This window comes from Stegostoma tigrinum, chromosome 36 (genome assembly GCF_030684315.1).
Source record: "Stegostoma tigrinum isolate sSteTig4 chromosome 36, sSteTig4.hap1, whole genome shotgun sequence".
NCBI classification, from domain to species: domain Eukaryota; kingdom Metazoa; phylum Chordata; class Chondrichthyes; order Orectolobiformes; family Stegostomatidae; genus Stegostoma; species Stegostoma tigrinum.
The window spans coordinates 8,913,106-8,931,816 of record NC_081389.1 but is presented as its reverse complement, the minus strand read 5'-3'; the positions used below and the strand labels follow the sequence as shown (position 1 = coordinate 8,931,816).

Here is an 18,711-nt window from a genome sequence, read left to right as displayed (position 1 = left end):
CATTTTGAATTAACTTTCCTTGTGCAAATGTTTCTTGTCCATTGATACTTCACTATTTGTTTTCTGCATTATGCAGTCTTGACAGTCACTTCTTTCTCCTGTTTTGCTATTTTCATGTTATAATGTGTTCCTTATAATCTGTCGGCAGTATGTTTTAAGTTTTTGACATTACAGGAAAATTGATAGGATCCCAACAACAATGTTAAAGTCAAGAAACAGTAAAATTACAAAGTTCCCACATGTTGCCGTGTGTTGTGCATATCAAACAGTTGGAACAAAATCACATAGTTGCTTCATCTGGAGTATTTAAGTAAATGTAAGGTAAACTTATGAGATTGGCTATTGTTGAAGCTTAGCAGTTGAAAAAAGGGACTGGAAATCAATCTACTCAATTGGATTTTCTCTCAAAGTGAGACAATGTATTCAAATGTATAGCTCGTAAATCGTAAGTATGTGTCTCTTTTAAATGTGCTGAAGTGTATGCCCAGTGAGTTGTCCCTACCCCTGCCTGCCCCCAAGGGTATACTTTACCTTAACGTGTGCTGTGGTCTAGATATGCAGCATGTTGCTCTTGAAATGCCTCAAGAAATTTGGTCATTATTTTCTTCACAATAGCTTCATTGTAGGAAGTTAGTAGTTTTGCATGCTGAGTGTTCTGAAGTAGCTAAATTTTATTGTTGTCCCTTTCTGAAGTGATCTTTATTGGTCTTGTAATGATCTGAATTCTCGCCAAACAATTCCCATTGTAGAAGTTATTCAGTCAGATTTTAGTGTAAACATGTTCAAAATCAATCTTGTTGGAAATGATTGTCTTTACCCTGTGATTTTTGGAGTGATATTTAAGAGAACTCTGTTCATGGTCTAAATAGATCTTAAATAGCTTGATATTGAAACTACTTTTTTCAATCAGTCTTGAGTTTAGACTTGTATATTCAGTCATTGCCCCTTGATCAAATAATACGAGTTTACGTAGTTTGTATATTTTTGTTGATAGGTATCATTGGCTGCACAACCAAGGAAGTTGTTCGACCCTCATCTGGTAGCTGTTGGTTCTGCAGCATCACTGGAAGGAGATGATTCAAGTAAGCCCCATGGCTTTACTGTTACACATTCCTGTGTTCTTAAATTATGTTTCTTTTGTTTACCTCGTAAAAATATTTATCAAAAATGAAAAATTTCATATTTAAAATGCTTCTAGAAAACAAGATATTTGTCAAGATTTGAATGAGTAATACTAACAGTTGTTTAATCCTGTGCTTCCTCTAGTTACAATTTTGAAAATGTGTAAGCTGTTATGCATTTTTCCTTGTACTTTTCTCATTTATGGCGATCTTTCCAATATCTCTAAGGTACAAGTTTCAAAGGGACATCTTTATAATATAGTTTGTTGCAAAATTCAGGCTACAAAATGTCAGCCTATCTCAGGAGATGAAGAATGTTTAAACATGAATGGGAATAAAAACCTTCCAGTCCATTAAGCTGTTCATAATTATTTTGTATTACGCCACAGTGTGTTCAAAGCAAGGTTAATTTATTTTGACTTTTTTTTTCTTTGTTCCCCACTATTTCCAGAATGCTTTTTGTGTCCTCAGACTTTTAAAAAAAATAGGATGCCAAGTATTTGTTTAATATTTCTGCCATATATTTATTCTTTATTATAATTTTTCTTGTCTTTTTCCTGTCTTTTTCTTTAGGGATTTTTGTTTTGCTTTTAGCACTCAGTTTCTTTTTATATTCCTGTCAAAAACCATGTTTGTCTCTTTCTGGTTTATTTTCCTATTTTATTTCCCCACTGTCTATGTGGCTAATTTTAGCTGAATTCTGAAATCCTCCCACTCTTCAGGCTTGTAGTTTGATAACATTACAGACCTGCTTTTTTTCCTTGAATTCATGTAATACTACCTTTTAACAGCTTGACTTGTGCTATTGTTATGGATTGATGATGGCAATCTAAGAACAGGAAGAAGTAATTGGACGTCTTGAGTCTTTTTCGACCTTTAAATGGCTGATCTACATTTTAGATCCTTTTAACTCCTTTTGTTTCTGTAACCTTCAATATGTTTAATGTCTCTTCTAAATTCATGAATTGGCAGGTACAGTTTTGAATTTTGCAATTGCCCTTGCTTCAACAGGCTTTTTTATGAGGGCGAGGTGAGAGAGAGAGAAAGTGTTCCATGCTTCTAATGCCCTTTGATATGATGAAATCCTTCCTGACATCACCCTTAAACATCTTATCAAACGGGTTTTAAGGGCATCTTCCTCCCACATGCAATAATGCCATTCAGCTAAAGAAATGTGGGAGAGAGCATTTCAGGCCATTTAGCCTGGCATTAGAACATAGAGCTGTGTAGCACTGGAACAGGCTCTTTGGTACACAATGTTGTGCCAAATGTGACACTAAATGAAACTAATCCCTTCTGTCTGGCTTGATCCGTACCCATTAGTCATTTTTGAAAATGATGGAATCCACCGATTTAGATCACTTATGGTTTTCAGTGGTTTCCCAGAAACAGCATTGTTTAGGAAACAAGTCATTTTGACACTTGTATACAAGTTATTTGAAGTTGTGCAGATAAAGCCAGAAATCTCACGATGCCAGGTTATAGTCCAACAGGCTTATTTGGAGTGTAGCCCCTTTGTCAGGTCTAAGACTAAGGGAAAAAGGCTGAGGATAAGGGGGCAGAGATAGTAGGAACTGCAGATGCTGGAGAATCTGAGATAACAAGGTACAGAGCTGGATGAACAGAGCAGGCCAAGCAGCATCAGAGGAGCAAGAAGGCTGACGTTTTGGGCCTAGCTCCTCCTTCAGGAAATGCGCTTTCTGAAAAAGGATCTCGGCCCGAATTGTCAGCCTTCCTGCTTATCTGATGCTGCTTGGTCTGCTCTGTTCATCCAGCTCTGTACCTTGTTATCTCAGGATATGGGGCAACTGTTTTGGACCAAACTGGGAAATTTTTTCTCTTAAAGATTGAGTTTTTTTTGTAATTCTGTAATCAGGCAAACAAATTAGGAAAAGGAGAAGGCCTTTCTCCCCCTTGATCCTCCTTTCCTAAACTTGTGGCCCTCAGATAATAATTCTTCACATCTCCACCTTACTGTCAAGTTCTGGCCCCTAGTTTTAGACCGTTGCCCGTGATCATGAAAAGCTGTTTTCCCATGTATGTCACTTGGCCTCAGGATCTTGTATGATTCCTTGAGTATTCCAGAGAATTGAATACTCAGTTGTCAATCATACTCAAGGTCACGATCGATAGAGTTTTGGACTAAGGGGGTAGTGCAGGAAGTAAAATTTGGGTCAGTGATCAACTAATGATTGTGTTACATGTTCTGTGTGCTTGAATGGCCCAGTGGTCTACTTATATTTCTTGCATTTCTGTTCTGCACTTTCCTAGATCTTGAGCGTCAGTGAATCTTGTCCTATTGAATGTTAGATTTTCTGAGACCTTTCAGCATTACCTTGTGAAAATCTTCCAACTGATCCAGTGAGGTCGTCACAACTGTGTTCTTTCTTGCTGCCTTCCTTTGATAAGCTAGAACAGCTTTTTATATGTGTCAAACTGGGTTTAACTTTTGTTCACCGTCTTCATGTTTGACCAAGTGAAGAAGCAGACAACCTGCTTTCGTGGCTTCATCTGCCTGAGCTTGCGAAAAGACACTGGGGCTCTGCACTGTCATTACCCATCACTAACTTGTGGAGAAGTACCATTTTATTTTGTGCTTCAGTGCTGCTGATAGTAGAGATGAGTAGTTTGCAGTAGGACAGACTCCGCTCAAAAGTTGGTATCCTTTTTCGTTGATAGTATTTACTGGAATGTCAGACTTGTGTGCTACTGGACAGCGATGGTAGTCGTGTCAGTCATGGGGAAAGGTCCATCGAAAAAGAAATAACATGATTTTTGAATTAACTTTTTAGGATGTGAATATTGCTGCCTATACTGGCTTTTACTGTCTGCGCCCACTTTTTGAGGTGGTGGTAGACCTTTTAAAATACTGCAGGCTTGAGTGATGAAAATGTTAGTACAATACTGTTGGGTAGGAAATTTCAGGATTTTCATTGAGAGACTGTGAAGGAACACTGATTTATTTCAAAGTCAGGAGGTGGAGGTGAACTTGGAACTATGTTATCATGCACCTACTTCCCTTGCTCTTTTAGTTGGTGCAGCTCCTGTGATGGTGCGTCAGTTTACTTCAGATGGGAGTAATGTTTGCCAGAACTAGTAACACTAGCTGCACTCTTCCATTTGGTTTAAATGCCTCTGCTGACAGGAAGGGTGTTACGCATTTGTGTGCAATTACTTAGGTGATTTACCACTTGTATGAAACTTAATTACTACTACCATTCAAATTATTAATTTCTACCTGATGTCCACATTCTCAATTTGTTTTCCTTTTGGCTAAGAAACTTACAAGACCAGTGATGGATTTTTGGATTCTAAACTTACAGCTGACTGATTTTATGAAGTTATGCTTGGTCTTGGAGATAACACAATGAATTGTTCTGCTTATTGTCTGCAAATGTTTTGTCTCTGGAGTAATTCGAGTAATACTCATTTCAAATAATCGCAGTTTGTTGTTTCTTTCGAGTGTAAGTAAATCTTGTGCTTTAGGTTCGCTGGAATCTGAAGAAGAGTTCTGTGATGCAAAGGAAGATGCTGACTTGCCAAGCAAACTCGTAATGGGAGCTGGCGATGCACAGCCCTCTCCAGGTCAGAAAGAGGATGTTGAGAGTCTCTGTGAGGAACTGACAGATCTCCAGCTGAAGTTTGAAGTGAAAGAGGTATCAAACATATTTTCTGCATGTTAGCATTGAGCTCATTTGTATTTTCATTGTTCGTGCACACATTTAAATTTGCTTTTATATCAATATTACATTTTGGTAAATTGTTATGGATTACCTGGAATAGATGGCTCAACTATCAGTGGTCATGCTTCTAAGTATGGTTCAAGTACTACGGACTGTTCTTGAAATGTAGCCCTTTGCTTCAAGGCATTTCGTCGTGCTGTGTGCCATTCTCTGTTCGTAGGCTAGGAGAGAAACCTGTTGGTGCTGCTTTGAAAATAGTTGTAGTGAGTGTTAAAAGAAGGATTATAACTTTTTTTCTCAACCTTCCAGTATACCTGGTCCAGACCAATAATACAGTGATCCCACTGTGTGAGTCTCGTTTATTTTTCATGTGTGATTGAGAATTATGTTATATACTTGGGTGAAAGAAGCATCACTTGTATATCACCTCTAATAAGACCCTTTAGCCAGGTTTATTTATTGTAGATTGTAATCAAGAGAAAGGGTACTTGTGCCTCTTTTCGACACCTCCCTGTCAAACTCTGGTACATGGTGAAATGGCAAACTACTTGAAATTTGCATTAAAAATCAGACTTGTGGCTTTGATGTGAAAGATTTATGGATCTCTAGCCTATATGTTGCTGGCAAGGTGACCAAATCTACATGTAAATTTGAAGTGTGTGCTTATTTGAGCAAGCGAGTACAGTTCATGCCATTGTGTTATGTTGAGTAACATTTTGGTAACTTGCAGGTTATTGTTGAATTAACAAGGCAAGAAGACCAGGAGGAGCCATTGCTTGCTTTTAGCGTGTCTCAATTGGGGACTGAAGTGAACATCAAAACATTTCATTTAACTTCTACATCATATTTAAAGAAAATCACATTAGACTATTGTGACTCTCCTGGTGAGTATTTACCTCTTAAAACTCCCCCAAATGTTAAATTAAGCTCCTTTTGAATGTTTTGAAGGAAGGCAATAAGTATATTTCACAAACAGAACCTCAAACTTCGTAATATCAACAATAAGAATAACAAATGAACTACACAATTCTGATCTTTGAACAGCTCAGTTTATTTTTGGAGAATCTAATTACTGGCCACTTTGAGCAAGCTTTGTTTTGTATCTTCCTAGTAATGTCAAAATCACTTCAACTCGAATCCTAAATTTGAAAATGTTTTCTAAGTGGAGAAATTCAAATATATATGCACCAAATAGTTTGTACTCTCGCGGGTGTTTGATCATAACACTGATACATTACACAATACTTAGAGAAGCCTGGGCTACATGTGGATCACTGAGCATTTTTGAAACAATTGCAGAGTGGCTGGTATCCTGTCACCAAGTCACCTTTTACTTGTGTGCACAGTACATTGGCTGTGACCAGGTAGCTCACAGTCAGCCCCTGGTGTGAGGAGACACTGAATCCCCTGTTTATATCTGTCAGCTGGGGCTCCCTGATTGGGGTTGTTAACCTGGGCCAATCAGGGAAATCATAGACAGGAAGATTCACCTCGTTCAACAATCATTACAGTTGTGCTTGGTGTTAAAAGGCATTCAATGTAGGGTAAAAATGTTGAGAGAAAAGAGAGTTGGTACAGTTGTCAAAAGAGCATTATGTAGGCTTGAGTTATGTCATGTGCTGTATCTAAATCTTTGAGTTTAAACAAGTCACAGGATTGATGGAAACCATTCAGTACATTGTCCTCGCTGGCTGTTTAAACAAGTTGCCTAATTTACTTTTCCCTATGACTTGGGGAATCAAGACTCTTCAAGTCTTCTGAAAGTTGATGCTACCTCCCTATTCAGGTATTATGTTCCACATGAAATCCCTCTGTATGAAAACCAACTTGTGCTAGTCTCCCCAGGTGTTGCCAGGTACTTGAAATTTATTACCTCTGCTTACTGATTTACTTGCCAGAGGAAACACATAATTTGACTACTCCAATATGGTGTAATGAAGGTTGATAATTTATTATTATTTATTTGCAAACTTGGGCCCTAAAGTAGAGATAAATGGGTTCTTAGATACTTTCAAGAAATTAAAAACTATTTGAAGGCTAGAAACATTTTATGCATTGGGTCAAAACAGCATTTCAACAAAGCACTTGCGTAAATGCCTGGTGAGGGAGCTGTTGAAGTGTTTACTCAGTTGAGATTTTATGACCCAGAGAAAGAAAGCATAGCATCAGGATTTGTTCAAAAGAAAAGTTTCACAGCAGCAGGGCTGCTCAGCTGTTTAAAAGTAGTCAGAGTAACTACTGGAAACAAAACTGATGTTTTTCTTAGAACTCGTGGAGAAAAGTCAGCAAGTTAGTCCATGTCACTAAGGGCAATAGAGAGAATTACATCTGGGATGTATGCAGAGATTTGTTCAGTGGAAATGCTTGCAACCTCATCAGTTGTCTAAGAAATTAGAAAGTGAAGACAGGAGTCACTGGGGTGAAATGTCTGTAAAGAATATTGCTGGGAAATAAATCTGAATTGTTCTTTCTCCTATTTATGATTAGATCTTCCCAAGTTGATACATGTCAAGTTCTGTTTTTTCCCTTTTGCAATAAACTTGGGTTCTTTTGTGAAAAGTACATTTGCAACTTGCGAGAATAGGTTCAATAGTTTACAACGCTGGCATCTAATTTGCAAAAATTATGAGTCATGGGTATTAATAATGGCATTCTAGTAACCTTTTTCAATGTTTCAAATAATTGATGGAAGAAATCTGAGCAGGAGTGGGCCATCCAGCCCTTTATATCTGCCTCATTGCTGTTGTCATCTTGATATTACTGAGGAATTCTGTTTAGCTATTTCACAAAATGAATTAGTGTGCTCTGATTTCTTTACTTGTGTGAGAAGTTTGAAAATCATGAGCCCCGTGATTCCTTCCATGCTAAGAGGTCTGAAACTCCCAAAACATGTTTCAGGCTGTGGGACTGAGCTTAACCTGCATTTGTTGAGAAAGTGCTATCTTTTGCCATCATTATTAAGTGGGCAATTGTAACATTTAATTATTTCTCAAAGTTGGCAACCGGTAATGTTTTTAATGATCTAGTGAGGAAGTAGGATGGAAACTATGATCAGTTTGAAAAAACTACTTGGATTGATTGAGAACCCAGATTAGATGAATTTCACACGTGGTTTAATTGGTGAGAATGTGGTTTTGGATAAGCACCCACAACTTTGTATTGCACTCGTCAATGATGTTTTAATCCTGATACATCTTTGTGCAATATGTGCTAAAACTGGATTTCATGACTTTGTGTTTTTCAGATGCCCAAAATCAGAAGCTACACTTGATAAGTTGTACTGATATGCCTGGTTCAGATCTTCTGAAAGTTGAATACGTTAAGGTTATTCTGGCTTCTTTCACTAATTATATCCTAAAGATAAACTGTAGATATAATGGTTCCAGTGAGTCAGAAGTATTTACTTTATATGTGCTGGTGGTTGTAACTCAGTGTCATTCTAACCTGATTCACAAGGTTCTGGGTTTAAGGCTGAGGACAAAAATTAAAACTTGACAAAATAAAAGTTGAAAGAACTGCAGATGCTGTAATTTAGAAACAAAATCCGAAATTGCTGGACAAGCCCAGCATGTCTGGCAGCATTTGTGGAGAAAAGAGTTCATGTCAGTTCTGAGGAAGGGTCACTTGACCCAAAATGTTAGCTCTTATTTCTCTCCACAGGTACTGTCAGACCTTCTGAGTTTTTTTCAGCAATTTCTGATTTCATTATTAAAGCTTGACACTGGAGTGCTGTGTTATCAGAGGTACCAACTTCTGATTGATTAGTTAAGCCAAGGTCCTACTTGGGTGAATGAGGAAAACCCCAAGGCACTTTTGGGAAGGAAAGGAGGGGACTTCTGGCCCATGTCCTGCCTCAGTCAAAACATCAGAGCAGTTTGGCTGATTATCACATTGCTGTTTGTGGGAGTTGTATATTATTTCTAACATTATTTATAAAAGTTACAACATCGACTTCACAGGCTGTGAAACCTTGTTGGAAGTCTGACGTTTGTGAAAAAGGCGATGTTAATGCAAGTCTTTATGATTAACTTAAGGATGGATAATCAGTATTTGCTGTTCATTATGTCAGTTCTGAAGTAGAATTAACTTGCAGCAATATTGTTTTGCAGGCTGATAAAAATGGACCACATTTTAAAATGAATGACAATAACACTGAACAAATGCTGAAGGTAAGCAGCTATTGTTGTATCTCAGCGTCATGATGGCCAGCTGGACAACACTGGTTTGAAAAAGATTCTCTGCAAAATTTGTTATTTGATTTCAAAAAATGACTAACGCTTCAAAATCTAGGCTAATGAGCTTTATTCACAAGGAAATGGATTTTGCTAGGATCCAGTGAACTGTTAAAACTGACTCTTAGAATATTTTTTAAAAAAGTAAATGTCAACCTATTTCATTTTTTCAGTTAAGTATTATTTAAGCATTTAAGAGTTTTTAAAAAGCTTTTGTCCTAGTTTCTTGACCCACATTTAAGTGGAATCTGTTCATTAATATAGGGGATGGTGCCATAAAATCTCTGGTCTAATTTGTAGGTTAGGTCTGAATATTAGTTGAATTCACTACATTAACATAATAATTTACATTAATTTAGTGCAAAGGGATGACATTTAGCTTTTTACATAAAGGACATTTATGACATGAGCTTGACAACCAGATAAACTATACGAAGGAATGGTATTTTGTGAAAATTAGTAGACCATACAGAGGGATAGCATTATAAATCAACTCATCAGAGTTAATTTTCCGATGAATTCTCCTCCCTTTCAAAGGAGTAGAATGCGGCCTACTTTGCTGGAACATGATGTTTACTGTCTGTGACTGCAGTTGCATGAAGAACACTTGTATTTGTTTAAGGGGAAAAGAGGTTTGTAATTTTTCAAGCTTTGGCAGTTGCAATGCACTCCTTCCAGTCAATTTGATTTGCATTTCTTTCAAGAATATGGAACAGTACAGGACAAGAACAGGCCCTTTGGCCCACGATATGAATTCTGAAATGTTGTACTGTATACCAAGTGATTTTTTTTCTATTTAAAAGCCCCAAATTTTGACCTGATTGGGTGGAGAATTTTGTGCTGTTGAAATAGAAATGAACATGGGAATACCTGCTTGAATTGCAATATGGCACTGACAGTTATCAGCGTGTACCCCTTCGTCTCACCTGCCTCATTTATTCGTATTACATAAGTAGTTATGTTATTGCAGATAATGATTAGATGCTGCAAACCTAAATGAAGTCTGTTTAACAATGTGTTAAAAAGTGGGAAGTGTACTCTGCTCAGCATTAGTCAGTACCCAAGTAATCTCTGAAATTCCACTGCAATGTTTACTTATTACGGCTTGGAGATCTCACATTTTGATCTCATTTGTTTGCTGTACACTGTGAAGAATTACTTTGATTTGTATGATTGAAAGAACATCATTTGACATAATTCCACTTGAATTGGAGCAAATATTTTGAATAATGAAGGGAGCCAATAATATGCCTTTCAGCCTGTGATGGTGTGCTACAGTCATGTCGATTTTTAATTTTACGTGTCAAAATGAAGTTCGTTTGACATCTGGATCAAATTACAACAAGATAGTGAAGTTTCATTCAACCCGTTTGACTCTACAGAGTCCTCTTCACTAACATTTGGAGTCTTATGCCAAAGCCGAGAGCGCTATCCTGTGTACGAGTTGAGCAATAACCTGATGCAGTAATTCACAGTGATATCTTTTAACCATGCACAACTTGTATCACAGGACAGGCTTGCAACTCAAAATTGGGCATCATGTTTGGGGCACTGAATCCACAGCAGTAGCTGAATTTGTTCCATCTCAATCTCTCTGACTTCCTGATTGTATGATGCTCAGATGAATTTGGAGGCATATGTTACCCTCGAGGCAGGCAACCAATCTGGTCCTGTGAAGAATGCAGGAATAAAAAACAAAATACTGGAGAAACTCAGCAGGTCTGGCAGAATCTGGCTTGAGAAACAGCGTTCATGTTTTGAGTCCAGTTAGACTCTTCAGAGATCCAGAAAGCCAACTGCAGGGACGAGGAGCTTTTATGAACATGCCTATTGATTAAACTTCGCTCGTGAGTACAGAAGTCAAAACTGATGCAATTGCAGTTATCTTTGACTCAAAAGTGTTTGACAGAAGTGATTTGGCCCTTCTCAACTTGACATCAGAGGACCGCTGAACTGAGTTTTGCCTTGAGGTCAAACATTAAGTAACATTCAAGTCAATGAGAATCAATTGGAGAAGTCTTCACTGGTTGATGTTATAATGAATGTCGAGAAAAAGATGGCTGTGGGTCTGGCGGCTTCTCTCTGGAATGTCACTGCAGAAGATTCTTAGTTTTCTGTCCTGCATAACCACCCTCAGCTGTTTCATCAAATACCTTCTCTTCATAAAGAAAAGTCATTAAACACCCATCTCACCATTTCATTCAGTTGTATTGCCATTACTTTGAAAGAAGTTTAGCAAATTAAGGAGAAAACTATTGAAGTATTTCATGCAAGGCATATGCATATTTTATTGTAATATACGATAGGGAAGGGGACAGATGCTCAACAGTGAATGACTCCTCAGAATTTCTGACCACTTTCAAAGCACAAGTTTGGCGTGTAATGGAATACTTTCCACTCAAGTATTGAGTGTAGCTGGCACTATACTAAAGAACATCTGCATTATGCAGAATGGAGCAATCTAGTTGATGGACACATGGTCCACGAGCTCACCTGTCCATAACTTCCACAACTGACTTGTCATGACTGTATTTAACACGAACATGATGAGGTCAAACCCCTGGAACCCCCAGGTGTGGCTTCATGTAGACTTCAGCTGTTGAAGTAGGTCTACCTGTAACAGCTTGAATAACTAGGAACGGATAACTGACTCAAGTTTTGCCAGTGATGCCTACATCCTAACAATGAGTTATATATGTATATATACATAAAGCAAATGTGTTCATTGGATGTGTGTTGAAAAATTAAATCAAGTATTCAAGGTGGAAGGTTCGCACCACATGTTGAGATGCTGTCTTGCTCCCTGCCTGGATCAGTGGGATGTGATGGCCGTCTGCTTGGATTTTGGGAGTATCAAACAAGTTAGTATTTTCTCTGGAGAGGTCATAGATGTTCAACTGAGTGTTCTTTCACTGAATAGTTTCAATTACAGAATGATGGCTTTAGTGGGAAGCCAGCCAATCTGCAGTAAGATCAGTTAAGTAGTAGCTGTAGTGAAAGGATCGTTGCAGTAAGGATGAAGCATTCTTTAATTGCACATTTCACTGTTTTCTGATTCATCATCATCTTATTTCTTGTAATCTGTCTTACCTGTTCGTTATGATATATAGCTTACACACCTGTTGCAATTTTATACCTAACTTTTAAGTCAGTCAGATTAATTTTGATATGAATTGAGTACAGAGAAGATTCCAGTGTAGCACATGTTTATCTTCTGATTTATTTTCTTACAAAAGGATGGACCTTTACTGAGTACAAGTAAAAGTTCTTGTTGAGCCTCCTTTCTTTCCCACTACTTCCAACTTCTCCTTGTTTAGATTTGGAGGCTTGTGCCTCGTGTGGGAGAGCTATCTTACAGACTTGTCAAATAACAGCTTGACGACATCATACTTATGGAAGCATGCCTTGTTCTTGTCTGTGGCGTGACGTACGTGATCATCCCTGGGTATTTCCTGTCCTAATAAGAGGACCGACTCATTTTAGAAGTGACACAATCGAGTACAGTCAGTAGAGAGTTGCCCTGAGAGTGCTTAATATTGACTTCAGACTTAGTGAAGTCTCATGGTATCAGGTCAAACGTGGGCACTGCTTGGTCAATATTCTTGAGCTCCCTCCTGGCATGGTGAGTGTACCTACAGCAAATGGACTGTTGCAGGCCATGGAGACAGTTCACCATTGCTGCCTTGAGGCCACATAGGGAAAGGTGATAAATGCTGGCTCAGCCAGTGATGTCCGCCTCCCGTCAATGAATATAAAACTACACAAATGATCAATTGAAGACCAGTTCTGTCTTCATTTCCATTCCTCACTCCGTGTCTTCCCAAAACTGTCTGATGCTTTCCTGATTTGAAATTTAAATTTGTTTCTGTTTAGGTTGTAAATGTGCATTCCATTTTTGTGATTTTAAGTGGTTCCACAGAATGGCTCTTGAGAGTGATAGTTATGCTTTTCTCAAATGGGGGCTTTTAATATTTGAGTGGTATGAATATAATAGACAAAATCTACAGATTACAAAAGTAACTGTAAAAAACAGAAATGAACATTAGATCTATTCAGTATAAGGTTTGATTAAAATGCATTGCTGTAATCTAGTATAATTATAGCGAATGGATGACCTCCTTATTTTGCCTCCTCAACAGGTCACGTTCTCTTCACTCAACTTCCTTCTGCATGCAAAAGCTTTACTTTCAACCATCAATTTCCTAACAGTGGTAGTCCCATCAGCTGACATGGGTTCAATTGATAGAGATCGTGAAATGAAATCTCAAAAGCAGGAGCAGGAACTCAGTAAAAGGGTTACCTCAAAATCAGGTACATGGCATTAGCAGGACTTAATATAAGAATTGTTTAATGATGAATTGGAGTTTAGTGCAACTGGAGTGAAATCACAATTAGCCAAGCTGAGCATGAGATTCGCTTCACTTTTTAAGAACAGATATTCTTTGTTACATTTTATTTCTGGAAGTTACGACAAGTTGAGGTATGATCTTGAATTTTGGTGCCAATGTAGCCACATTGACTTTTATTCCTGGCTAGCTACATGATGCCTTCCTTATCGAATAGAGAGAGAATCTTTGCAACACCATTGGTGTTACCCTATTTAACAGTGGATGAATTTTAGACATAATTCCTTGAATGTGTAGTACTACGGGCATCAAGAGATGATGGAACCCTTTGTGTTTGCATTTTTAGTAATGACAACCTTATGAAAGCTCACCCCTGGACTGAAGATTAACTCTGTTTCTGTCACTACAGATGTAGTAAGACCTGCTGTGTTTCTCCAGAACGAACTTGGAATCTTAGATTTCCAGCATCTGCATTTCTTGGTTTTAATTGTATAAATGCAAGTTAGTTCTTGCTCATGAGTTCATGAGCACTTTTCCTTGCAGTTGCCTTGATGTGTTGTGTAGTAAAATGAATAGATTTGTTGTTTGAGCCGCCTCCACACCTACTTTGCTGACAGGGTTTTGAAAACATGATAACTTTCAAAAGACATTTTCAAGCTTAATGCTGTAATTAATTCTTGAAGCAAAGTTTTGAATTTGGTTTCATTTTAAATGAGTGTTTTTAGGTCACAATTATCTAATTAAGGAAATAGCAACTTGGCAAACAATGTTTTGATTCTTGCCTAGCCCTGACTCATCATTCGGCAAGGTCTTATGTGTCAAAGATATATTCATCTGGTGGGCATTTTCTCCAGTTGTAATTAATCATTAATTGCCAATCAATTTCAAATTTAATTTGATGATATATGACAATGGTACGTCGACCATGAAGGTGATCAAACTGAAACATTCAAAATTATGAAGCACTAAATAAAACTAAGAACTGTGGATGCTGGAGATATTAAACAAAAGCTGGTAACACACAGCAGGTCTAACAGCATGTATGGAGAGAAAGCAGAGTTAATCTGATAGAGTCACCAGATTGTAATCATTCACTCTGCTTTCTTCCCAACGATGTGGCCAGACCTGCTGAGTTTTACTAGCAATATATGTTTTTAAGGTTATGAAGGGTTTGACAAGTCACATACTGAGAGGTTGCTTTCCTCACCTGGGGAAACTGGATCATCAGTGACAACTTCAAGATAAGACGTGATCATTTTGGATTGGGGAGATGAGAAATTTCTTTGCTCAGAGATTGTCAACCTTTGGAGTCTTGTATCTAAGAAGGCTGAGGATGTACCTTCATTCAATATTTTAAAGCGGAGAAACAGATTTTTGTGTCCCTCAGAATCAAAGAGTAACAAATAGTGGGGAAGTTTAGTTGAATCCCGAGAACGTATTCAGTTTGAGACATAGAAATGTCTTGGCAATAGTTTTCTTTGTTCGCTACTACATCACAGTTGATGCGCATTCAGTATGTTGGGAGTCCAGCTCATCCATGTTCCGTGTCCAGGTGCAAGTGAAACTAGCATTGGCTATAAGAAGGGAACCTACTTTTTTTTGAAGTGTTGCCCTTGGAGGGATTGTGAATACTTTAAATTAAATAAATAATATTAACTTAAACTGTTCAATTACTTCTGTTTGTTACAGGAACAAATATCAGAATATGTACATTTTTCTTCCTCCCATCTTTATTTTCAGTTCCTTTGGAGGTTTGTGTCTATTTACAATGTTGAACCACGAAATTCTGGTTTCTTTACTGTGTAGCTGTCTGTCTCCAGCCCAACAGCAATTAGGGCCAATCAATAATTACAGTCTATCAGACAACCTACTGTGCTTCTTTGCTGTGCCACCTGTAGAACAGTAAATCAATCTTTTACCACCGGCAAGGGTACCTCTGTATCCCTTAAAAACAATCTAACCATCCTTTACGTGCACACTCTTAATTTTTCATGGCTAGTATATATTGTCTCTGAGATCATGCTTTCATCCTGTGCATGGAACAGAACATAGTCAAACCATTAATATCTATAAATAAGCTGTTCACCTGTTGCCAAACTGTTGTTTAAGAAGTAGTAACTTTTTATTTGAAGTATTTTTCTTGATTGTATAAGTTTGATTTAATTGAAAAAAGGCATCTGTGTTTGTCACTTCCGCCTTGGCAGCTTTGAAAAGCTCAAAGGATGCTGACCTGGTTGCTTTCAAGATGTTTGCTGTGATGAATGCATTTAATGTGGCCCTGTGTGATGAGAAGTGCAATATTGCAGACATTAGAGTACAAGGTAAGACATACATTGAAATAGAACCAACATTGTGATCTATTGTTTATTCTTCACCATTCAAATTTCCCTGGAGAATTTAACTGCTATAATTTGTGGGTCTGAGGTAGAAAATTAACTCTGATCTTGTATAGTGTATGAGCACCTTTCATGGACCTAATGGCCTTTGTCTGATTCTGTTTCTTACAATCATAGGCTGACAATGCTTAGAAACAGTTTGTCTTCAGAATATTTTATATACATATACATGTAAAATATTTTGTCATGGATGTGCATCACTTCAGCTATAACATGAATATGTTCCTTATATCAGATCGATTAATAGGAGATGGAGGTGAGATGGTGATGTCACTGGACTAATAATTCAAAAACCCAGACAAATGCTGTTGGGGCACGGGTCCTAAGCCCATCACAGCAGCTCATGCTGTTCACATTCAATGAATAAATTGCAGTATAAAGCTGTTGCCTGTTGTGATGATATTAAATTGTCTTGGTTTGAAATTGAATCATTTGATTCACTAAGGTCCTTTCATGAAAGAAATCTGACTGCCTTACTTGGCTTGACCAACATGTGGCTCCAGACCTACGACAAAGTGTTCAATTCTTAATTGCCCTCTGCATTTGAAAATATATGATTGGAAACTTAAGCAGCCCTCTCAAATACCTCCCCTGTTCTTCAACTTAAAATGCACTGTTGCCACTGCTGCCATGTAGGGATTGATGCTATGTATCCTTAAAAAAAAAAATACAACTTGTCAAGACTTCTTCAGGAGCACTTCCCAAACCCTTCAATTCTGCCAAGAGCAACAGATGCATGGAAACACTAACGGTTGTAAGTTTTTTTTTTTCCCCCCCAAGTAATGCCACCTAACTACTGCTATTTCTTAACCTTGGCTGAGTTAAATATGAGAAATACTTTACCTAATATCATTGCAGCAGTTCAAACATTGTGCGATAGCATTAGCTATTAGCTCATTCAGGATTGCTTCCCAATCTCAGAATTACATGGAAGGCTAGATGTTTTATTTTGAGTCCCTTGTTGCTTTATCCTTGGCAGTGCCTCAACCACTGAGTTGCCTTACCAAGTACCCTTATCTCTTGCAGTATAAATTATGATAATTTGAAATTTGGTTTTCTTGCATGCTCCCTGATGAGTGTCAGAATAAGGAAAAAAATAGCTTTTGCAGCATCACCCTCTTGAGTAATATTCATGTTCTGAATTACCAAATACATAAAAGCATAAATGAGTTTAAATTTGTAGCGAGGTGAAATAATTAACATGAGAATTTTGTTGTACCTGCTTGTTAAATATGCAATAAATGGTGTATTTTTGTGACTGTACATCCCATTACCACTTGCAGTACTGGAAAAATTAATGGGGTGTATTTTGTGACATCACACAGATGTAAATTTGTTAAAAGGCTATGTATATTCGCTGCACTTGGAGTCATAGAGTAATACAGCATGGAAGCAGATCCATCAGTCTAACCAGTCCACACCGATCACATTCTCAAACTAAATTAGTTCCACCTGTCTGTGCTTGGCCAATATACCTTCAAACCTTTCCTGTTCATGATCTTGTCCAAATGTCTTTTAAAGATTGTACCTGCATCCATCATTTTCCTCTGGCAGTTCATTCCACACACGAACCACTCCGTTCTTAATAAATAATTGTACCCCATGTCCTTTCTAAATTTTTGCCCTGTTACCTTACAAATATGCCCCCCCCCCCCCCATGTTTTGACTCCCCAACCAATGGAAAAAACTCTTGTCATTCATCTGATCTATAGTCCTCAGGATTTTTTTAAACCTCTGTAACGTCATCCCTCAACTTAGTGCCTTTAACCATGCACAGTGAAAAAAGTCCCTGCCTTTCAAATTTTTTTATACTTTTGGATACTGTACTGTCAATACAAAGTTTGAAATGTATGGTGAATGGATTGCTAAACCATCCCCTGTGTGTCTCACTTTTTAGTAACCTAATTTCACTTAAATGAGTAATTAAATGAAATCATTTGAGTATGGTTTATTTAACCATGCAGGTTTGGATGCATCTGCTTCAGTACAGTCAAAACAGATGGAAGTATCTGCCAGACTGCGGGATATCATCGTTACTGATGTTGACTCAAAGACTTTACATAAAAAGGTACTTTTCTAGATGAAAAAAATGTGGAGCCAGAGAAACACAGCAGGACAGGCAGCATCAGAGGAACGGGAAAGCTGACCCAAAATGCCAGCTTTCTTGTTCTCTGCTGCCGACCTGCTGTGTTCCTCCAGCTCCTCACTTTATTTCTGACTCCAGTATCTGCAGTTCTTGCTATCTCTACTTTTCTAGATTTGTCTTCCCCTCTTCCTCTGGTTCCTTGAAATGAGGGTGATAGTTGTTCATGGCAAGAACTTAAACATGGAGTGTTTTAATGTGGGGAGGCAGTTGCACTGCAGCTAGCACATGGTTCTAATTGATGGTATTCTGACAACTCCAGTGACCATCGAGTCCTCGGGGTACGATTTGAACTCTGTGGTCTTGGCTGGTGCTAGAGTGCTACATTAGAGATCATGAAGAGTTAGCGGAGATGTAGGCATTCATATCCTTGAGCTTACTCTGCCATTCAGTATGTCATGGCTGATCTCATCTCGGCCTCCAATCCACTCTCCTGTCCACTCTTCACAACCCATCAACCCGATGTGAATTAAAAATCTGCCTATCTCCTCCTTAATTTCATTCAATGTTCTGGCATCCACTGTGCCCTGGATAGTGAGTTCTACAGGTTATCAACCCTTTGAGAGAAGTAATTTCTCCTTCAGATAACAAGGTGTAGAGCTGAATGAACACAACAGGCCAAGCAGCTTCAGAGGAGCAGGAAGGCTGAGGTTTCAGGCCTAGACTCTCCTTCGGATGCTGCAGTTCCTACTGTCTCTGAAATAATTTCTCCTTCACTCTCTTTGAATTCTGCAACCCCTTATCCTGAAGCTGCTCCTGTACCACACAGCCACCTGTTTGTTAGTCTGAG

General features: G+C 38.1%; 1 protein-coding gene across 5 annotated transcripts in view; it reads left to right on the top strand.

Annotated features, from left to right (window-relative positions):
- vps13c (vacuolar protein sorting 13 homolog C) overlaps positions 1–18,711 on the top strand; it is a 275,727-nt gene that overhangs the window by 104,654 nt on the left and 152,362 nt on the right. For all 5 annotated transcript variants that reach the window (XM_048520896.1, XM_048520895.1, XM_048520894.1 and 2 more), the window contains 8 exons: positions 995–1,082; positions 4,608–4,777; positions 5,535–5,688; positions 8,049–8,128; positions 8,914–8,973; positions 13,176–13,347; positions 15,587–15,703; positions 17,743–17,846. In XM_048520896.1, coding sequence (XP_048376853.1) covers positions 995–1,082; positions 4,608–4,777; positions 5,535–5,688; positions 8,049–8,128; positions 8,914–8,973; positions 13,176–13,347; positions 15,587–15,703; positions 17,743–17,846 — 945 coding nt within the window. The remainder of the gene's footprint in view (positions 1–994; positions 1,083–4,607; positions 4,778–5,534; positions 5,689–8,048; positions 8,129–8,913; positions 8,974–13,175; positions 13,348–15,586; positions 15,704–17,742; positions 17,847–18,711) is intronic.